The sequence below is a fragment of the Hemitrygon akajei genome, chromosome 9, assembly GCF_048418815.1.
Source record: "Hemitrygon akajei chromosome 9, sHemAka1.3, whole genome shotgun sequence".
In the NCBI taxonomy this organism is placed as follows: domain Eukaryota; kingdom Metazoa; phylum Chordata; class Chondrichthyes; order Myliobatiformes; family Dasyatidae; genus Hemitrygon; species Hemitrygon akajei.
In genome coordinates, this window is record NC_133132.1 from 307,661 (window position 1) to 330,998 (window position 23,338).

Sequence of the window (23,338 nt, forward strand, 5' to 3'; positions counted from 1 at the left end):
GGGAGATGGGCTCTGGGATCAGTAGGTGAAGGGGAGATGGGCTCTGGGATCAGTAGGTGAAGTGGAGGGGCTCTGGGATCAGTTGGTGAAAGGCTGATGGTCTCTGGGATCAGTAGGGGAAGGGCTGATGGGCTCTGGGATCAGTAGGTGAAGGGCTGATGGGCTCTGGGATCAGTAGGTGAAGGGGAGATGGGCTCTGGGATCAGTAGGTGAAGGGGAGATGGGCTCTGGGATCAGAAGGTGAAGGGGAGATGGGCTCTGGGATCAGCAGGTGAAGGGGAGATGGGCTCTGGGATCAGAAGGTAAAGGGCTGATGGGCTCTGGGATCAGTGGGTGAAGGGCTGATGGGCTCTGGGATCATTAGATGAAGGGCTGATGGGCTCTGGGATCAGTAGGTGAAGGGCTGATGGGCTCTGGGATCAGTAGGTGAAGGGGAGATGGGCTCTTGGATCAGTAGTTCAAGGGCTGATGGGCTCTGGGATCAGTAGGTGAAGGGGAGATGGGCTCTGGGATCAGTAGCTGAAGGGCTGATGGGCTCTGGGATCAGTAGGTGAAGGGCTGATGGGCTCTGGGATCAGTAGGTGAAGGGGAGATGGGCTCTGGGATCAGTAGGTGAAGGGGAGATCTGCTCTGGGATCAGTAGTTGAAGGGCTGGTGGGCTCTGGGATCAGTAGGTGAAGGGGAGATTGTCTCTGGGATCAGTAGGTGAAGGGGAGTTGGTCTCTGGGATCAGTAGTTGAAGGGCTGATGGGCACTGGCATCAGTAGGTGAAGGGGAGATGGGCTCTGGGATCAGTAGGTGAAGGGGAGATGGGCTCTGGGATCAGTAGCTGAAGGGGAGATGGGCTCTTGGGATCAGTAGGTGAAGGGGAGATGGGCTCTGGGATCAGTAGGTGAAGGGGAGATGGGCTCTGGGATCAGTAGGTGAAGGGGAGATGGGCTCTGGGAGCAGTAGGTGAAGGGGAGATGGGCTCTGGGATCAGTAGGTGAAGGGCTGATGGGCTCTGGGATCAGTAGGTGAAGGATAGATGGGCTCAGGGATCAGTAGGAAAAGGGTAGATGGGCTCTGGGATCAGTAGGTGAAGGGGAGATGGGCTCTGGGATCAGTAGGTGAAGGGGAGATGGGCTCTGGGATCAGTTGGTTAAGGGGAGATGGGCTCTGGGATCAGTAGTTGAAGGGGAGATGGGCTCTTGGGATCAGTTGGTGAAGGGGAGATGGGCTCTGGGATCAGTAGGTGAAGGGGAGATGGGCTCTGGGATCAGTAGGTGAAGGGGAGATGGGCTCTGGGATCAGTAGGTGAAGGGGAGATGGGCTCTGGGATCAGCAGGTGAAGGGGAGATGGGCTCTGGGATCAGAAGGTAAAGGGCTGATGGGCTCTGGGATCAGTAGGTGAAGGGCTGATGGGCTCTGGGATCATTAGATGAAGGGCTGATGGGCTCTGGGATCAGTAGGTGAAGGGCTGATGGGCTCTGGGATCAGTAGGTGAAGGGGAGATGGGCTCTGGGATCAGTAGGTGAAGGGGAGATGGGCTCTGGGATCAGTAGGTGAAGTGGAGGGGCTCTGGGATCAGTTGGTGAAAGGCTGATGGTCTCTGGGATCAGTAGGGGAAGGGCTGATGGGCTCTGGGATCAGTAGGTGAAGGGCTGATGGGCTCTGGGATCAGTAGGTGAAGGGGAGATGGGCTCTGGGATCAGTAGGTGAAGGGGAGATGGGCTCTGGGATCAGTAGGTGAAGGGGAGATGGGCTCTGGGATCAGCAGGTGAAGGGGAGATGGGCTCTGGGATCAGAAGGTAAAGGGCTGATGGGCTCTGGGATCAGTGGGTGAAGGGCTGATGGGCTCTGGGATCATTAGATGAAGGGCTGATGGGCTCTGGGATCAGTAGGTGAAGGGCTGATGGGCTCTGGGATCAGTAGGTGAAGGGGAGATGGGCTCTTGGATCAGTAGGTGAAGTGGAGGGGCTCTGGGATCAGTTGGTGAAGGGCTGATGGGCTCTGGGATCAGTAGGTGAAGGGCTGATGGGCTCTGGGATCAGTAGCTGAAAGGCTGATGGGCTCTGGGATCAGTAGGTGAAGGGGAGATGGGCTCTGGGATCAGTAGGTGAAGGGCTGATGGGCTCTGGGATCAGTAGGTGAAGGGGAGATGGGCTCTGGGATCAGTAGGTGAAGGGGAGATCTGCTCTGGGATCAGTAGTTGAAGGGCTGATGGGCTCTGGGATCAGTAGGTGAAGGGGAGATGGGCTCTGGGATCAGTAGCTGAAGGACTGATGGGCTCTGGGATCAGTAGGTGAAGGGGAGATGGGCTCTGGGATCAGTAGCTGAAGGGCTGATGGGCTCTGGGATCAGTAGGTGAAGGGCTGATGGGCTCTGGGATCAGTAGGTGAAGGGGAGATGGGCTCTGGGATCAGTAGCTGAAGGGCTGATGGGCTCTGGGATCAGTAGGTGAAGGGCTGATGGGCTCTGGGATCAGTAGGTGAAGGGCTGATGGGCTCTGGGATCAGTAGCTGAAAGGCTGATGGGCTCTGGGATCAGTAGGTGAAGGGGAGATGGGCTCTGGGATCAGTAGGTGAAGGGGAGATGGGCTCTGGGATCAGTAGCTGAAGGGCTGATGGGCTCTGGGATCAGTAGCTGAAGGGCTGATGGGCTCTGGGATCAGTAGGTGAAGGGCTGATGGGCTCTGGGATCAGTAGGTGAAGGGGAGATGGGCTCTGGGATCAGTAGGTGAAGGGGAGATCTGCTCTGGGATCAGTAGTTGAAGGGCTGGTGGGCTCTGGGATCAGTAGGTGAAGGGGAGTTGGTCTCTGGGATCAGTAGTTGAAGGGCTGATGGGCACTGGCATCAGTAGGTGAAGGGGAGATGGGCTCTGGGATCAGTAGGTGAAGGGGAGATGGGCTCTGGGATCAGTAGCTGAAGGGGAGATGGGCTCTTGGGATCAGTAGGTGAAGGGGAGATGGGCTCTGGGATCAGTAGGTGAAGGGGAGATGGGCTCTGGGATCAGTAGGTGAAGGGGAGATGGGCTCTGGGAGCAGTAGGTGAAGGGGAGATGGGCTCTGGGATCAGTAGGTGAAGGGCTGATGGGCTCTGGGATCAGTAGGTGAAGGATAGATGGGCTCAGGGATCAGTAGGAAAAGGGTAGATGGGCTCTGGGATCAGTAGGTGAAGGGGAGATGGGCTCTGGGATCAGTAGGTGAAGGGGAGATGGGCTCTGGGATCAGTTGGTTAAGGGGAGATGGGCTCTGGGATCAGTAGTTGAAGGGGAGATGGGCTCTGGGATCAGTAGGTGAAGGGGAGATGGGCTCTGGGATCAGTAGTTGAAGGGGAGATGGGCTCTGGGATCAGTAGGTGAAGGGGAGATGGGCTCTGGGATCAGTAGGTGAAGGGGAGATGGGCTCTGGGATCAGCAGGTGAAGGGGAGATGGGCTCTGGGATCAGCAGGTTAAGGGGAGATGGGCTCTGGGATCAGTAGTTGAAGGGGAGATGGGCTCTGGGATCAGTAGGTGAAGGGGAGATGGGCTCTGGGATCAGTAGTTGAAGGGGAGATGGGCTCTGGGATCAGTAGGTGAAGGGGAGATGGGCTCTGGGATCAGTAGGTGAAGGGGAGATGGGCTCTGGGATCAGCAGGTGAAGGGGAGATGGGCTCTGGGATCAGAAGGTAAAGGGCTGATGGGCTCTGGGATCAGTAGGTGAAGGGCTGATGGGCTCTGGGATCATTAGATGAAGGGCTGATGGGCTCTGGGATCAGTAGGTGATGGGCTGGGGCTCTGGGATCAGTAGGTGAAGGGGAGATGGGCTCTGGGATCAGTAGGTGAAGGGGAGATGGGCTCTGGGATCAGTAGGTGAAATGGAGGGGCTCTGGGATCAGTTGGTGAAGGGCTGATGGTCTCTGGGATCAGTAGGGGAAGGGCTGATGGGCTCTGGGATCAGTAGGTGAAGGGCTGATGGGCTCTGGGATCAGTAGGTGAAGGGGAGATGAGCTCTTGGATCAGTAGGTGAAGGGCTGATGGGCTCTGGGATCAGTAGGTGAAGGGCTGATGGACTCTGGGATCAGTAGGTGAAGGGGAGATGGGCTCTGGGATCAGTAGGTGAAGGGCTGATGGGCTCTGGGATCAGTAGGTGAAGGGCTGATGGGCTCTGGGATCAGTAGGTGAAGGGGAGATGGGCTCTGGGATCAGTAGGTGAAGGGCTGATGGGCTCTGGGATCAGTAGGTGAAGGGCTGATGGGCTCTGGGATCAGTAGGTGAAGGGGAGATGGGCTCTGGGATCAGTAGGTGAAAAGGAGTTAGGCTCTGTGTATGGATCAGCAAGTGAAATTAAGAGATTGTAGCCATTAGAGATACTTGGTTGCGGGAGGGGTAGGACTGGAAGATCAATGTCCTGATGTCGATGGTTTTAGATGCGATGAAGTAGGTTAATGAGGAGGAGGTAATGGAGGCAACAGTTAGGGTAGTCGAGTGCTCAGTTTGCAATATGTGGGAAGTCAGGGTGAGCACTGTTGTCCCTGATGACTACACCTGCAAAAGTGCTATCATGTTTGCTGTTGTGTGCTGGGGCAGCAGGCTGAGGGTAGCAGACACCAACAGAATCAACAAACTCATTCGTAAGGCCAGTGACGTTGTGGGGGTGTAACTGGACTCTCTGACGGTGGTGTCTGAAAAGAGGATGCTGTCCAAGTTGCATGCTATCTTGGACAATGTCTCCCATCCACTCCATAACGTACTGGTTAGGCATTCAGCCAGAGACTCATTCCATCGAGTCTCAGCCATTCAGCCAGAGACTCATTCCACCGAGATGTAACACTGAGCATCATAGGAAGTCATTCCTACCTGTGGCCCTCAAACTTTCCAACTCCTCCCTCGGAGTGTCAGACACCCTGTGCCAATAGGCTGGTCCTGGACTTATTTTTCCGCTTGACATGATTAACTTATTATTATTTATGGTTTTATGTTGCTATATTTCTTCGCTATTCTTGGTGCGGCTGTAACAAAACCCAATTTCCCTCGGGATCAATAAAGTATGTCTGTCTGTCTGTCAGCTGCAGCTCCTGCCAAACCGAGTTAGGGAACTGGAGATGGATGAACTTCGGATCATTTGCGAGGCAGAGGCAATAATAAACAGGAGTTACCGGTGGACAGGACCTCCAGGGTTGCAATCTCAGGGTTGCTACCTGTGCCACGTGCTAGTGTGGACAGAAATAGGAAGATAATGCAGCTGAATATGTGGCTAAGGAGTTGGTGCAGGAGGGAGGGCTTCATGTTTCTGGACAATTGGGCCTTGCTCCAGGGAAGGTGGGACCTGTTCCGACGGGACAGTTTGCACCTGAACTGGAGGGGGACTAACATCCTTGTGGGAAGGTTTGCTAGTGCTGTTCCTGGGGGTTTAAACTAGATTTGCAGGGGGAGGGGAACCAGAGTGTTAGAGCAGATAGTGAGGTAGAGGAGGATAAAGGTCATGCGAGAGCTGCAAGTATAGTGCATGGAGTAAAGCCAGATCTAACATATAAAGAGGCTTTGGGGAAAGAGCAGCAGAATAAAGGGTGTAAAGGTAGTAAGGTAGAAGGGCTAAAGTGTGTGTACTTCAATGCAAGAAGCATCAGGAACAAAGGTGATGAACTGCGAGCTTGGATACATACATGGAATGATGATGTAATGGCCATTGCAGAGACTTGGCTGGCACCAGGGCAGGAATGGATTCTCAATATTCCTGGATTTCAGTGCTTTAGAAGGGATAGAGAGGGGGGAAAAGGGGAGGAGGGGTGGCATTACTGGTCAGGGATACTATTAACAGCTACAGAAAGGGTGGGTAATGTAGCAGTATTCTCTTTTGAGTCAGTATGGGTGGAACTCAAGAACAAGAAGGGTGCAGTTACTCTACTGGGGGTATTCTATAGGCCCCCTGGTAGCAGCAGAGATACCAAGGAGCAGATTGGGAGGCAGATTTTGTTAAGGTGCAAAAATAATAGGGTTGTTATGATGGGTGACTTTAACTTCCCTAATATTGATTGGCACCTGATTAGTTCCAATGGTTTAGACGGGACAGAGTTTGTCAAGTGCGCCCAGGATGGATTCCTGTCACGGTATGTTGACAGGCCGACCTGGGGGAATATAACCATATAACCATATAACAATCACAGCACGGAAACAGGCAATCTCGGCCCTTCTAGTCTGTGCCGAACGCTTACTCTCACCTAGTCCCACCGACCTGCACTCAGCCCATAACCCTCCATTTCTTTCCTGTCCATATACCTATCCAATTTTTTTAAATGACAATATCGAACCTGCCTCTACCACTTCTACTGGGAGCTCGTTCCACAGAGGTACCACTCTCTGAGTAAAGAAGTACCCTCTCGTGTTACCCCTAAACTTTTGCCCCTTAACTCTCAACTCATGTCCTCTTGTTTGAATCTCCCATACTCTCAATGGAAAAAGCCTATCCACGTCAACTCTATCTATCCCCTTCATAATTTTAAATACCTCTATCAAGTCCCCCCTCAACCTTCTACACTCCAAAGAATAAAGACCTAACTTGTTTAACCTTTCCCTGTAACTTAGGTGCTGAAACCCAGGTAACATTCTAGTAAATCTTCTCTGTACTCTCTCTACTTTGTTGACATCTGTCCTATAATTCGGTAACCAGAGCTGTACACAATATTCCAAATTTGGCCTCACCAACACCTTGTACAGTTTTAACGTTACATCCCAACTCCTATACTCAATGCTCTGATTTATAAAGGCCAGCATACCAAAAGCTTTCTTCACCACCCTTTCCACATGAGATTTCACCTTCAGGGAACTATGCACCATTATTCCTAGATCACTCTGTTCTACTCCATTCTTCAATGCCCTACCATTTACCATGTATGTCCTATTTTGATTAGTCCTACCAAAATGTAGCACCTCACACTTATCAGCATTAAACTCCATCTGCCATCTTTCAGCCCACTCTTCTAACTGGCCTAAATCTCTCTGCAAGCTTTGAAAACCTACTTCATTATCCACAATGCCACCTATCTTAGTATTATCTGCATACTTACTAATCCAATTTACCACCCCATCATCCAGATCATTAATGTATATGACAAACAGCATTGCCATACTAGATCTAGTATTAGGTAACGAACCGGGTCAGGTCACAGATCTCTCAGTGGGCGAGCATCTGGGGGACAGTGACCACCACTCCCTGGCCTTTAACATTATCATGGAAAAGGATAGAATCAGAGAGGACAGGAAAATTTTTAATTGGGGAAGGGCAAATTATGAGGCTATAAGGCACGAACTTGTGGGTGAGAATTGGGATGATGTTTTTGCAGGGAAATGTGCTATGGACATGTGGTCACTGTTTAGGGATCTCTTGCAGGATGTTAGGGATAAATTTGTCCCAGTGAGGAAGATAAAGAATGGTAGGGTGAAGGAACCATGGGTGACAAGTGAAGTGGAGAATCCAAACAGATGGTAGAAAGCAGCATACGTGAGGTTTAGGAAGCAAGGATCAGATGAGTCTATTGAGGAATATAGGGTAGCAAGAAAGGAACTTAAGAAGGGGCTGAGGAGAGCAAGAAGGGGGCATGAGAAGGCCTTGGCGAGTAGGGTAAGGGAAAACCCCAAGGCATTCTTCAATTATGTGAAGAACAAAAGAATGACAGGAGTGAAGATAAGACTGAAAAGGTGGGAAGATGTGCCTGGAGGCTGTGGAAGTGAGCGAGGTCCTCAATGAATACTTCTCTTCGGTATTCACCAATGAGAGGGAACTTGATGATGGTGAGGACAATATGAGTGAGGTTGATGTTCTGGAGCATGTTGATATTAAGGGAGAGGAGGTGTTGGAGTTGTTAAAATACATTAGGACGGATAAGTCCCTGGGGCCCGACAGAATATTCCCCAAGCTGCTCCACGAGGCAAGGGAAGAGATTGCTGAACCTCTGGCTAGGATCTTTATGTCGTTGTTGTCCACAGGAATGGTACCGGAGGATTGGAGGGAGGCGAATGTTGTCCCCTTGTTCGAAAAAGGTAGTAGGGATAGTCTGGGTAATTATAGACCAGTGAGCCTTACGTCTGTGGTGGGAAAGCTGTTGGAAAAGATTCTTAGAGATAGAATCTATGGGCATTTAGAGAACCATGGTCTGATCAGGGACAGTCAGCATGGCTTTGTGAAGGGCAGATCGTGTTTAACAAGCCTGATAGAGTTCTTTGAGGAGGTGACCAGGTACATAGATGAGGGTAGTGCAGTGGATGTGATCTACATGGATTTTTGTAAGGCATTTGACAAGGTACCATACGGTAAGCTTATTCAGAAAGTCAGAATGCATGGGATCCAGGGAAGTTTGGCCAGGTGGATTCAGAATTGGCTTGCCTGCAGAAGGCAGAGGATCGTGGTGGAGGGAGTACATTCGGATTGGAGGGTTGTGACTAGTGGTGTCCCACAAGGATCTGTTCTGGGACCTCTACTTGTGATTTTTATTAACGACCTGGATGTAGGGGTAGAAGGTTGGGTTGGCAAGTTTGCAGACGACACAAAGGTTGGTGGTGTTGTGGATAGTGTTGAGGATTGTCGAAGATTGCAGAGAGACATTGATAGGATGCAGAAGTGGGCTGAGAAGTGGCAGATGGAGTTCAAACTGGAGAAGTGTGAGGTGGTACACTTTGGAAGGACAAACTCCAAGGCTAAGTACAAAGTAAATAGCAGGATACTTGGTAGTGTGGAGGAGCAGAGGGATCTGGGGGTATATGTCCACAGATCCCTGAAAGTTGCCTCACAGGTAGATAGGGTAGTTAAGAAAGCTTATGCGGTGTTAACTTTCATAAGTCGAGGGACAGAGTTTAAGAGTTGCAGGGTAATGATGCAGCTCTATAAAACTCTAGTTAGGCCACACTTGGAATATTGTGTCCAGTTCTGGTCGCCTCACTATAGGAAGGGTGAGGAAGCATTGGAAAGGGTACAGAGGAGATTTACCAGGATGCTGCCTGGTTTAGAGAGTATACATTATGATCAGAGATTAAGGGCTTTACTCTCTGGAGAGAAGGAGGATGAGAGGAGACATGATAGAGGTATACAAGATATTAAGAGGAATAGATAGAGTGGACAGCCAGCGCCTCTTCCCCAGGGCACCACTGCTCAGTACAAGAGGACATGGCTTTAAGGAGGGAAGTTCAAGGGGGATATTAGAGGAAGGTTTTTCACTCAGAGAGTGGTTGGTGCGTGGAATGCACTGCCCGAGTCAGTGGTGGAGGCAGATACACTAGTGAAATTTAAGAGACTACTAGACAGGTATATGGAGGAATTTAAGGTGGAGGGTTATATGGGAGGCAGGGTTTAAGGGTCGGCACAACATTGTGGGCCGAATGGCCTGTACTGTGCTGTATTGTTCTTTGAAGTGGGCGGGGTTAAAGGGGGAGGGGTGGCCTGGAAAACTTTCCAGTCAGGGAAAATGTCAGACAACAGACTGGAGAGCTGGTCCACTGAAGCTATGCGGGTGGTACTGAGGAATAAGAAAGGTATGACTCATTAATGGGGCCATATTACAGACCACCCAGCAGCCGAGCGATTTAGAGGAACAAATTTGCAGCGAGATCGCAAACGGTTGAAAAAAAACATCAGGTTGTGACAGCAGGTGATTTTAACTTTCCGCACACTGACTGGGACTCCCATACTGTCGAAGGACTGGATGGGATAGAGTTTGTCAAATGTGTTCAGGAAAGTTTCCTTCATCAATACAAAGAAGTCCCAATGAGAGAGCGTGTGATACTTGATCTGCTGGTAGGGAATGAGACAGGGCAGGTGGCAGAAGTCTGTGTGGGGGAACACTTTGCATGTTGTGACCACAATGCCATTAGTTTCAAGATAATTTTGGAGAAGGATAGATCAGGTCCTTGGGCTGAGATTCTGAATTGCAGAAAGACAAGTTTTGATGATACTGTATGAGAAAGAATCTGGCAAGAGTGGATTATGTTTTCTGGCAAAGGTGCACTTGTAAGTGGGAGGCCTTCAAAAGTGAAATTTGAGAGTATAGAGTTTGTATTTTCCTGTCAGAATAGAAGACAACGATAACAGGTTTAGGAACCTTGGTTTTTGAGAGATATCGAGGTCCTGGTTAAGAGAAGGTGCGTAACAGGTATAGCCAGGAAGGAGCAAAGAAGGTGCTTATGGAGTTAAGAAGGAAATCAGGAAGGCTAAATAAAGGGATGAGGTTGCTGTCGCAGACAAGGTAAAGGAGAAGCCCAAGTGATTCCACAGAAACATCAAAAGCAAGAGACAAAATTGGTCCACTGGAAGATCAGAGTGATGATCTATGCATGGAGCTGAAAGGGATGGGGGAGATCTTAAATGGATTCTTTGCATCTGGATTTACTTGGGAGTCGGACACAGTTTATAGAAGTGAAGCAAAGTGGCAGTGAGGTCACAGACTGCATACAGATTACAGGAGGAGGTATTTGTTGTCCTGGGGCAAATTAGGGTGGATAAATCCCCAGGACCTGACAAGGTGTTCCCCTGGACCCTGTGGGATGTTAGCCCAGAAATTTGTGGGGTCCTAGCAGAGATATTTAAAATGTCCTTAGCCACGGGTGAGACGCCGGATGATTGGTGGATAGCCAATGTTGTTCCATTGTTTAAGAAAGTCTCTAAGAATAAGCCATAAATTATAGACCGGTGAGCCTGAAATCAGTCGTGGGAAAGTTACTGGAAGGAACCCTAAGTGGTTGGATATGCAGTGGAGAAAATGAGATTACCTTCATTTATTTGGGACACTGTGCTGCTTAATTGGGGCAGGAGCCTGTTGCTGAACAGGTTCTAATTAGCATCAGCTGCATGCCATTACTCCATATTTCCAGCAAACAATTTTTAAATAGCCTCAGTTGCATGTGGCTGTGGTCAAAAAGCAGTATTTTTGTCACTAATGGCTGGCAAGAAATAAGCAGTAAGACAATTCAGAACTGTTTTGCTCACTGTGGTTTCAAGCATTCAGGCTTGGAGATGCCAGAAACAGCTGGGAGTGAAGATGAAGTGATTTCACTGCTTCAACAATTTAGGGACTATGACGAATTTGAAGGTATCAACAATCATCTGGAATGTTGCAAGATTTGGAGGATGTAATCATCGAAAGGATTCTATGAAGCCACTAGGTCTCTGCACAGATTTTGTTCATTAATGTTCAATCATCAGGCCACGGCAGCGTGCACTGGAAGAATTCCTCTGTCGATAACTATTGGGAACTAACACACAGTTTTATCGTATTGTAGAGGTATTGGTAGTGTTCGACTTTGTTTGTATTTCATTTAAATACATCCATTTTCAGTCAGTTAAGCAGCAGTTTGTCTTTTTATATCTCTTTGGCTATTTCAATGAAGTTTCAGTGAAGTGGAGCACTCCTTAATTGGGCTGAAATGACCTGGTCCCGATTGTCCCAATTAACTGGAATCCATAGTATAAGTATTTCAATAGACAGGGTCTGATTCGATCAACACAGTAGGTCACGTCTAAGCAGTCTTAGAGTTTCTTGAGGGAGTACCGGGGAAGTTGATGAAGGCAAGGCCATGGATGTTATCAGCAAGGCCTTTGACAAAGTTCCACGTGGGAGGTTGATCAAGAAAGTTCAGTCACTTGGCATTCAAGATGAGGTAATAAATTGGATTAGGCTTTGGCTGCACAGGAGAAGCCAGAGAGTGGAAGCAGAGGGCAACCAGGTTAGGGCTTCCTGGTGAGCCGCAGGGCAATGAGTGTGCTGTAGCAGAGTGATCTGGGAGTATGGGTCCATGATTCCTTCACACTGGCATTACAGGTAGACAGAGTTGTAAAGAAAATCACTGGCACATTGGCCTTCATAAATAAGCACTGAGTGAAGGAGTTGGGATGTTAGGTTGAGGTTGTATAAGACATTGGTGAGGCCTAATTTGGAATATTGTGTACAGTTTTGGTCACCTGTCTACAGGAAAGATTTCAATAAGATTGAAAGAATGCAGAGAAAACTTATGAGGATATTGCCAGGATTTGAGGATCTGCATTTCAGGGAAAGGTTAAATATATTAGTAATTTATTTCCTGGAGCACAGAGAATAAGGGGGATTTGACAGAGGGGTATAGATAGGGCAAATGCAAGCAGGCTTTTTCCATTGAGATTGGGTGGGACTGCAACAATAGGTTAAGGGTGAAAGGTGAAATGTTTAAGAGGAAGATGAGAGGAAATGTCTTCGCTTGGAGGGTGGTGAGAGTGCAGGACGAGTTGCTAGTGCGAGTGGTGAGTGTGGGGTACATGGATGGCAGGGATATGGGGGGCTGTGCTCTGAATACAGGTTGTTGGGTAGGCAGATTAATCATTTGGCCTGGACTAGATGGGCCAAATGGCCTGTTTCTGTGCCGTAGTGTTCTATGCCTGGAGTATGTCTGTTCGGCATTTCCTCCGAGGGGAAATGTTCCCTCCTCACTCACTCTTCAAAAGACCTTCCCTAATTCCTCACAAAGTCAATGGTCCCAGCTTCCCCGGGGTTTCCAGAGCAACACTGGGAGCAACACTGGTCAGGCAGCATCCGTGGAGGGGATAAACATTCACTGGTCTGGACTGTGACCTTTCATCAGGACCGGAAAGGAGCCAGAATAAATGGGTTGGTGGAGGAGAAGGAGCACAAGCTGTTCGGTGAGACCTGGTGAGAGAAGGAAGGTCGGAAGGGACAGGAAGCATAGAGCGGGAATGCTGTGGGAAGCTGGGAGGTGATAGGTGGTTCTCGTCGAAGGAGAGGACAGTGCATTGTGGAATAAAGGAAAGGATGTGGAGACCCGGAAGGAGGAAGGTGCAGGCTTTGCTGGGGGAGGGTAAAGAGAAGGAGGGGGGTGGTGGGAAACAGAGAGAGAAATTGGTGTAGGTGCAGTCAGGTTGGAGACGAGCGTGATAAAGTATGTGGTGCTGTTCCTCTGATCTGTGTCTAGCTTCAACTTGGCCGCCAAGGAGACCATGGGCAGGTACTTTTCAAACCTTCCTGGTCTTCATGCTGGGGCTGGGACTTTGATTCCAAGCGCCACCACCTCCTCACTGGAGGTTGGTCCCAGCTCTGGACACCCTTCACTGGAAACAGTCACCAGCGGTTACGAGCGGTCTGCTCATTCCGTGCCCCCGGGACGGTGAGCTGTGTGCAGCCCTGACAGGCTCCCTGTGTGGGGTCACCGTGGGTCCCAGACCCCTTCCCGTGCCCTGTGCAGGTAGGTCGTGTGGGGATAGCGGGACAACAGAACGGGCACCTTACCCCAGTGATGTTGATGAATCGGGGATCTCCTAGCTTACTCCTCTGTGCGAATGCAAACTTAAAGGCTTCAGTAATCCGGTGATAGGTCAAAGCTTTCTGTGCCGACGTGGAAACGCTGTCCGAGCTGAAGTTATAACCTGTCAACAGAGGACGTGCTGTGAGTTAGTGCTGAAGAGACGGGGGCTAATTCTGTTTCACTGGCTGCTACAGGGCAGTTAACGGACAGCAGAAGGCCGTTCAGGCCCTCTAATTCATTCTGCTGCTCAACTCAGCTATGGCTTTCCTGGTGGGACAGGCAGGGCAGGGTAATGGACAGAGACAGAGAGATGCTCCACGTCTGGGACCTTGGACAAAGACCTTTTCCAGAACCAGTGCCCGAGGAAGGTCAGTGGTGCCGGAGCACCAGGAAAGGATGGTGGGACAGAGGCAGGAGCCCCACCCCAGCTGATGGCAATCCAGAATGGTCTGTACCCAGACACATCATGTGGGCAGCCTGTGATCTTTCACCCTGTCCTCGGAAACACAGGTAATCCCCCTTCAGGCAACTCACTGATACCTCAGACGATTTGTCACCTGGTATTGATTCCGGGGCTCCAGGATACACCCCCCAGAGCTGAGAACTAAGGGAGAGGTCCCGTCAGATACACAAGTCTGGCTGTTGTAGGAGTCAGCCCACTGTACCAACACTGCCTGAGGGCTGTCTGTCGTCACAACCTGTCTCGGTTCAGACAGGTGTTGGAAGTGGGGGAGAGAGGGTTGGAGTTGGGGCTGTCCACGGTCTGAGGAAATGGGCGCTTGCTGCTGTGAAGCACTTTGAGCTTGTGGAGCCTCCTAAACAGTGTCCCATCCACCCAGTATCCTTAACCTCTGCTCCTTCCGCCGATCACCTGTCCCACCATTCCCCCTTCTCCCCTTTGTACTGGCCACTCTTAGCCCCAATCCCCACAGATGCTGCTCGATTCACTGAGCTCCTCCAGCAGGCTCTGTGTCTCCCATGTCCACAGAGACATGGAGCCCACACAAACTGGAAGCCCCCAGTAACTGACTTGGGACAGCCCAGGCTGAACGAATGTGGAATGCCGTTGGCTTTGGTGAGGGGAAGGTGGAGTGTGACTGGAGCGCGAGGTCTAGGGAGCCTCTGTTTGTGACTGGAAGGGTGACAGGGACAGGGGTCTGGTCTCTGACGGGAATGGAGCCAGGTCTAGGATAGGAACAGTGCTAAAAGCTACCAGAGGCTGAGAGACAGTCTCCAGGGCTCCAGCTGAATGCAGGACCAGGAAGACCATTAAGTCTCTCATTTGCCCCAAATGGGAGAACATTGGCGTGGACAATGTTCCCTCTATGGTGCGTGCACACACATCTTTTCCACGAGTGCACGAAGGAATTTAAACTGCACACTGAAGGTTGTCACCTCCCTTGTTGGCATGTTCAGTATATTTCACGATCGCACACAATCACATTTCCTTTAAATGTTTCTGATATGGACGGTGTTGACAGCGTGGAGTTTATGATGATTTGTCTGCAGATTTTAGAACGGGCTCATTGACACTGTTTTTATTGAAGAAATTATTGATCCACTCTGTCAAATTCCAAAGAAGCAAAGGGTGTGAAGTGCAAAAGAACTGCTGGTTCATTTAAAGTGGAACGGCTTAATGAAGTAGAAACCGCGACATCAAAAGCTCATGAGGTCTGGAACGTGCAGCTACGAGAAATATTTACAGAAACTGATGGGATGGGAGATTTTAATTTCCCAAATATCAAGTGGCATCTCCCTAGAGCAAGGGGTTTAGATGGGGTGGAGTTTGTTAGGTGTGTTCAGGAAGGTTTCTTGACACAGTGTGTAGATAAGCCTACAGGAGGAGAGGCTGTACTGGGAAATGAACCTGGTCAGGCGTCAGATGTCTCAGTGGGAGAGCATTTTGGAGATAGTGATCATAATTCTATCTCCTTTACAATAGCATTGGAGAGAGATAGGAACAGACAAGTTAGAAAAATGTTTAATTGGAGTAAGGGGAATTATGAGGCTATCAGGCAGGAAACTGGAAGCTTAAATTGGGAACAGATGTCCTCAGGGAAAAGTACGGAAGAAATGTGGCAAATGTTCAGGTGGTATTTGTGTGGAGTTCTGCATAGGTACATTCCAATGAGATGGGGAAGTTATGGTAGGGTACAGGAACTGTGGTGTACAAAGGCTGTAATAAATATAGTCAAGAAGAAAAGAAAAGCCTACAAAAGGTTCAGAGAGCTAGGTCATATTAGAGATCTAGAAGATCATAAGGCTAATAAGAAGGAGTTAAGAAGGAAATTAGGAGAGCCAGAAGGGGCAATGAGAAGGCCTTGGTGGGCAGGATTAAGGAAAACCCCAAGGCATTCTACAAGTATGTGGAGAACAAGAGGATAAGAGGTGAAAGAATAGGACCTATCAAGTGTGACAGTGGGAAATGTGTATGGAAACAGAGGAAATAGCAGAGGTTCTTAATGAATACTTTACTTCAGTACTCACTATGGAAAAGGATCTTGGTGATGACTTTCAGCAGACTGAAAAGCTTTTGCATGTAGATATTAAGAAATAGGATGTGCTGGAGCTTTTGGACATAGAACATAGAATAGTACAGCACATTACAGGCCCTTCGGCCCACAATGTTGTGCCGACCCTCAAACCCTGCCTCCCATATAACCCCCCACCTTAAATTCCTCCATATACCTGTCTAGGAAAGCATAACGTTGGATAAGTCTCCAGGACTGGAAGAGATATACCCCAGGCTACTGTGGGAGGTGAGGGTAGAGATAGCTGAGCCTCTGGTGATGATCTTTGCATCATCAATGGGGTTGGGAGCAGTTTCGGAGGTTTGGAGGGTTGCAGATGTTGTTCCTTTATTCAAGAAAGGGAGTAGAGATAGCCCAGGAAATTATAGACCAGTGAGTCTTACTTCAGTGATGGAGTAAGTTCTTACTTCAGTAAGTTGATGGAGAAGATCCTGAGAGGCATAATATGATTAGGAGTAGTCAGCATGGCTTTGTCAAAGGCAGGTTGTGCCTTATGAGCCTGATTGAATTTTTGGAGGATGTGACTAAACACATTGATGAAGGAAGATCAGTAGATGTAATGTATATGGATTTCAGCAAGGCATTTGATAAGTTACCCCATACAAGGCTTACTGAGAAAGTAAGGAGGCAGGGGATCCAAGGGGACATTGCTTTGTGGATCCAGAGCTGACTTGCCCACAGAAGGCAAAGAGTGGTTGTAGACGGGTCACATTCTGCATGGAGGTCGGTGACCAGTGGGGTACCTCAGGGATCTGTATTGGGACCCTTACTCTTCATGATTTTTATAAATGACCTGGATAAGGAAGTGCAGGAATGGGTTAATAAATTTGCTGATGACACAAAGGTTGGAGGTGTTGTGGGTAGTGCGGAGGGTTGTCAGAGTTTACAGTGGGGCATTGATTGGATGCAAAACTGGCACATGGAGTTCAACCCAGATAAGTGTGAAGTGGTTCATTCTGGTATTTCAAATATGATGGCAGAATATAGAATTAATGGTAAGACTCTTGGCAGTGTAGAGGTTCAGAGGGATCTTGGGGTCCGAGTCCATAGGACACTCAAAGCAGCTGTGTAGGTTGACTCTGTGGTTAAAAAGGCATACGGTGTATCAGCCTTCATCAATCGTGGGATTGAATTTGGGAGCTGAGAGGTAATGTTACAGCTTTATAGGACTCTGGTCAGAGTGCACTTGGAGTACTGTGCTCAGTTCTGGTCGCCTCACCAGACGTAGAAACCATAGAAAGGGTGCAGAGGAGATTTACAAGGATGTTGCCTGGATTGGGGAGCATGCCTTATGAGAATAGGTTGAGTGAACTTGGCCTTTTCTCCTTGGAGCGACAGAGGATGAGAGGTGACCTGATAGAGGTGTACAAGATGATGAGAGGCATTGATTGTGGGGATAGTTAGAGGCTTTTTCCCAGGGCTGAAATGGTTGACACAAGAGGACACAGGTTTAAGGTGCTGGGGAGTAGGTACAGAGGAGATGTCAGGGTTAAGTTTTTTACGCAGAAAGTGGTGAGTGCGTGGAATGGGCTGCTGGCAACGGTGGTGGAGGTGGATACGATAGGGTCTTTTAAGAGACTTTTGGATAGGTACAAGGAGCTTAGAAAAATAGAGGGCTATGGGGAAGCCTAGTAATTTCTAAGGTAGGGACATGTTCGGCACAACTTTGTGGGCCGAAGGGCCTGTATTGTGCTGTAGGGTTTCTATGTTTCTATAAACCCAGAAGAGATCAAAATAATTACTGCCCCTGTTTTGATGACAGTTAAAATGAATACCTTTATAAATGCAAGACATGTCGGTGTCACTGGGCAGAACTTTGCACAACAGGAGGAAACTTTGGACATGCACCGTCCCCACCCTCTGTCCTGCTGAGTGCCCTGTTCAGCTTCGTCCCACCAACACCTCCTTCCACAGCCCCGTCCACGTCACCACATACCCCTCTCTCTTTAAAACTATGTCTTTCAGTATTTGGTATTTCAGATCTGGGAAAACGTCTATTTATCTCTCATTAGTTCAAATATATAAAAATAGAAATGTCTATATCAATGATCTGAAATTAAGTGAAGAAAGCGGGCCAGTTGTGTCAGTGCTGTGTCCGGGACCCAGGCAGACAGCCTGGGAGTGAGACTGTCCTCACGGCAGGACGAGGAGCATGGAGAGGATATCGACAGACCCCTTCCCCGCCACTGGAGGAGGGAGGGTGTCTACATATCTCACCCTTCAGAATGTTCAGAATCAATGCCAGCACCGGGCCGCCAGCGGGCACGCTGGGTGTGAGCAGCGTGTAGTCTCCGAGTTCCAGCCTCACCGGGTTTTCCATTAACCGAGGAGTGTAGGACTTCAGATCGTCCAGAGTGATAATGCCACCTGTGGGAAGAAAATGGATCTAGTGTCATTGTGCAAAGTAATTTTGTCAGCACAGGAGCAGGGTTTCCATTTGCTTTGTCGAGCTTTGCTTGGCGCTGGTAAACTTGGTTACCACCCTGGTCCCGCTTAACATGGTAAGTGTACCCATCTCCCTGGGAAACAGCAAACAGTCTGCGTCTCTGAGGAGGAGAGTGGGGGCAAGGAGGGAGGAGGATGCGTAGTAAACTTGCTTGTGGGGCTGGCAAAGAGAGCCATCCATTTGTCCTGCAAGCGAGCAGCAGACGGGCCCAGCTGGGCAGTGTTCCAGCGCGATGGCTGTGTCCTTGGAGAAGAAGCAAGCAGTGTCCATGGGTACCGCAGGAAGAAAGAGGGTTTTTGTGTTTGTGAGGGGTTAGTGCTGAGTGATGATGGATTTAAGGTTCAACGCAGGAGGTGACAAAATAAAACTGTGGGGAAGGCGAATGGATAAGGAGAGAAGGAGAAATCACACCGTACAGGGCAGGAATGGGCAGGTTGTTCCACAGGCAAGACTTTTAGCAAAGCAGTCCTGTGTAAAGGACACAGTTCACAAACGTCGTTTGCTGTTAATGTTTGTTGCGGTGTTCCGTGCTTTATGCTCTGGCGAGTGAACCACTTGTCAGCAGGGAATTACAGAGGCACGAGAGAGGAGCTTGCCCACGTGGATGATGGCAGAACAGAGATGGCTGAAGTTTCTGGGAATAGTTCACAAGGCGCAGGATAGATTTGTCTCACAGAAGCAGTGTTCTCAAATGGCAGGAGTAGGCAACTGTGGCTGAGGAGGGAAGTTAAGGACTGCATAAAAAGCCACGGAAAGGGCATCTAAGGCAGCAAAAGTGAGTGGGAAGTTGGGTGATTGGGAAACTGTTAAATTCCAACAAAAGGCAACTAAAAAAGCTATAAGAAGGGAAAAAGATGAAATACGAGGGCAAACTGGCCAGTAATATAAAGCAGAATACTAAAGGTTTTTTCAGTTATATAAAGAGTAAAAGGGAGGTGAGAGTTGATATTGGACCACTGGACAATGATGCTGGTGAGGTAGTACTGGGGGATGAAGAAATGACAGATGAAGATAATGAGTACTTTACATCTGTCTTCACTGTGGGAGACACTAGCAGTGTGCCAGAGGTCTGTGAGTGTCAGGGAGCAGGAGTGAGTGTCATTACTATTACAAGGGAAAAAGTACCAGGCAGACTGAAAGGTCTCATGGTGGATAAGTCACCCGGACCAGATGGACGACATCCCAGAGTCCTGAGAGTGGGTGCTAAAGAGATAACGGATGCATTGGTCATGATCCTTCTTGAATCACTTGATTCTAGCATGCTCCTGGAGGACTGGAAGATTGCAAATGTCTAGTGAGTGAACCACTTGTCAGCAGAAAATGGGACAGTCAGGGCCCAAGGTTCCCTCAGATTTTGTTAACAGCGGCTCTGAGATGGAGGTGTCTACACGGTCTGAGAGCTGAGTATCACAATGTCCACAAGGTCTGAGAGCTGAGTATCACAATGTCCACACGGTCTGAGAGCTGAGTATCACAATGACCACACGGTCTGAGAGCTGAGTATCACAATGTCCACACGGTCTGAGAGCTGAGTATCACATTGTCCACACGGTCTGAGAGCTGAGTATCACAATGTCCACACGGTCTGAGAGCTGAGTATCACAATGTCCACACGGTCTGAGAGCTGATTATCACAATGTCCACAGGGTCTGAGAGCTGAGTATCACAATGTCCACACGGTCTGAGAGCTGAGTATCACAATGTCCACACGGTCTGAGAGCTGAGTATCACAATGTCCACACGGCATGAGAGCTGAGTATCACAATGTCCACACGGTCTGAGAGCTGATTATCACAATGTCCACAGGGTCTGAGAGCTGAGTATCACAATGTCCACACAGTATGAGAGCTGAGTATCACAATGTCCACACGGTCTGAGAGCTGAGTATCACAATGTCCACACGGTCTGAGAGCTGAGTATCACAATGTCCACACAGTATGAGAGCTGAGTATCACAATGTCCACACGGTCTGAGAGCTGAGTATCACAATGTCCACACGGTCTGAGTGCTGAGTATCACAATGTCCACACGGTCTGAGAGCTGAGTATCACAATGTCCACACGGTCTGAGAGCTGAGTATCACAGTGTCCACACGGTCTGAGAGCTGAGTATCACAATGTCCACACGGTCTGAGTGCTGAGTATCACAGTGTCCACACGGTCTGAGAGCTGAGTATCACAATGTCCACACGGTCTGAGAGCTGAGTATCACAGTGTCCACACGGTCTGAGAGCTGAGTATCACAATGTCCACACGGTCTGAGTGCTGAGTATCACAATGTCCACACGGTCTGAGAGCTGAGTATCACAATGTCCACACGGTCTGAGAGCTGAGTATCACAATGTCCACACGGTCTGAGAGCTGAGAATCACAATGTCCACACGGTATGAGAGCTGAGTATCACAATGTCCACACGGTCTGAGTGCTGAGTATCACAATGTCCACACGGTCTGAGAGCTGAGAATCACAATGTCCACACGGTCTGAGAGCTGAGTATCACAATGTCCACACGGTATGAGAGCTGAGTATCACAATGTCCACACGGTCTGAGAGCTGAATATCACAATGTCCACACGGTCTGAGTGCTGAGTATCACAATGTCCACACGGTATGAGAGCTGAGTATCACAATGTCCACACGGTCTGAGAGCTGAGTATCACAATGTCCACACGGTCTGAGAGCTGAGTATCACAATGTCCACACGGTCTGAGAGCTGAGTATCACAATGTCCACACGGTCTGAGTGCTGAGTATCACAATGTCCACACGGTCTGAGAGCTGAGTATCACAATGTCCACACGGTCTGAGAGCTGAGTATCACAATATCCACACGGTCTGAGAGCTGAGTATCACAATGTCCACACGGTCTGAGAGCTGAGTATCACAATGTCCACACGGTATGAGAGCTGAGTATCACAATGTCCACACGGTCTGAGTGCTGAGTATCACAATGTCCACACAGTATGAGAGCTGAATATCACAATGTCCACACAGTCTGAGTGCTGAGTATCACAATGTCCACACGGTCTGAGAGCTGAGTATCACAATGCCTGCTTGGCATGAGAGCTCTGTTGCACAATCAATGTTTTTTGTAATATGCACATTATGAATATTTAGAATTAATTTGAAACACTGACAATTTAAATACTTTCAAGCTCTAAAATGTTTCACAGTAAAAGTTGAGGTATATTTATTATTATATTAACATTTGGCACAGTGGTAATTACCACTGGATCAGTAATCCAGAGACCCAATAACATACCAGGGCATGATTTTGAATCCCACCATGGCAGCTGGTGACTTTGAATTCAATAAAAATGTCTGAAGACCATGAAACCATGTCGATTGTGTTAAAACCCCGTCTGGTTCACTCATGTCCTTTAGGGGAGGAATCCTGGAGCCCTGCCTGGTCTGGATAGATGAGATTCTGAGTGCACAGCAATCTGGTTGCTGAGCAGGCATTCCGTTGTATCCAACCATTGAACCAAAACAATCAGGGATGAACTGGGATGGATAACCCCACATTGACCGAGGCATTGGGAACGACATTGGCAAAGTCCTCCTTACTGATATCTGTGCATATGTTCTGAAAGAGAATTCAGGGTGCTAGATAGGAAGCTGAGAAGCAAGACCTCCAGGGTAGCGGTCCCTGGATTGTGTCTGTGCCATGCCCCAGTGAGGGCAAGTATGGCATGATTGGCACATCACTGTGTGGCTGAGGAACTGGTGCTGGGCTTCAGAAATTTGGATCACTGGGATCTTTTCTGGGGAAGGTGTGACCTGTACAAAAAGGACGAGTTACACCTGGTTCAAGGGAGACCAATATCCTGAGGGTAGGTTTGCTAGAGCTGTTGGGGAGGGTTTAAACTGATTTGGCAGGGGAGTGGGAATTGGAGTGATAGGGCTGAGGATGGGACAGTTCATATACAGCCAGATGCAGTGTGCTGTAAGACTGTCAGGAAGGACAGGCAGATGAAAGGGCAAAATTGCTGCCAGAGAGATGATTTGCAGTGCTACATGAAAACAAAATGGAAAAGGGTGTTGTCCTGTGGGCCGTGCCTTATTCTGATTGAAAGTCACTTCCGTCATGACCGGTTAGTCTAGGAGCTGCACCTCCGGTTACCATTGGATAGCTGACTGCTGTCCGGTTTCAAACATCCTGGGTATATAAAATTACACGTGGAAAGGACTTACTCACTTCCTCCTTTGTTTAAGGCAAGGATGCACATGACCATTGGGAAGGTATGCTCTGTAAACTTTCATCAGAGTATGTTTGAATGTACGTAGATTTATATTGAATATTTGGCTTTGCAGTGCCTGCAACTTAGGGAACATGAATGCTTGGTTAAATTGAATTTTTACCGTTTGTTAATAGATGATCAATATACCTATTCTTTTTTTAAAATTTTTTTTTAATTAGTTTTTCAAAACATTTTACAAAATTAAAAACCCCAAATCCCAATGAGGAGCATTAATACAGTGCAAGGTTAAGCATACAATAACAATGTGCTACAAAGGAAGAGAATTTAACAAAAAAGCACCTAAATTAAAGACAAGTGAGCTTAGTGTCCTCCCCAAGCCCCACAACACAAGAAAAAAACAACAACAACTCCAGACCAACCACCACACAGTATAAAGAGTATAAGTCCGGACAGTCAAACTCCCAGACTGTGAATACACTTAGCAACAGAGGATAATAATGCCTACTACCAGAAAAAAAAAGGGAGCTGAAAGCAAGGGACCGAAAAGAAGAAAAAAAAAGAAAAAAAAACCCTAGTCAAGAGGAAGGTTATGAAAGTACTCGATAAAAGGTCCCCAGACCTTATGGAACTTTAGATCCGAATTAAGAACTGAATAATGAATTTTTTCGAGGTCCAAGCAGGCCATAATGTCGTTAAGCCATTGCGCATGAGTGGGCGGGGCAACATCTCTCCATCTAAGGAGGATCAAGCGTCTCGCCAGGAGAGAGGCAAAGGATACTATTCGGCATTTGGTCGGACCCAGACATAAATCTGTCTCGCCCCAAAAACCGAACAGAGCAATTAAGGGGTTAGGTTCTAGGTGCTGATTCAGAATACCCGATAATGTAGTGAAGACATCTTTCCAGAATTTCTCCAAGCTAGGA

General features: G+C 48.5%; 1 protein-coding gene across 1 annotated transcript in view; it reads right to left on the reverse strand.

The window, feature by feature from the left end:
- LOC140733776 (glutathione hydrolase 1 proenzyme-like) overlaps window positions 1-23,338 on the reverse strand; it is a 155,848-nt gene that overhangs the window by 63,663 nt on the left and 68,847 nt on the right. The window contains exons 7-8 of the mRNA XM_073057533.1: window positions 17,987-18,136; window positions 13,223-13,359 (exon numbers count right to left, since the gene is read on the reverse strand). Coding sequence (XP_072913634.1) covers window positions 13,223-13,359; window positions 17,987-18,136 — 287 coding nt within the window. The remainder of the gene's footprint in view (window positions 1-13,222; window positions 13,360-17,986; window positions 18,137-23,338) is intronic.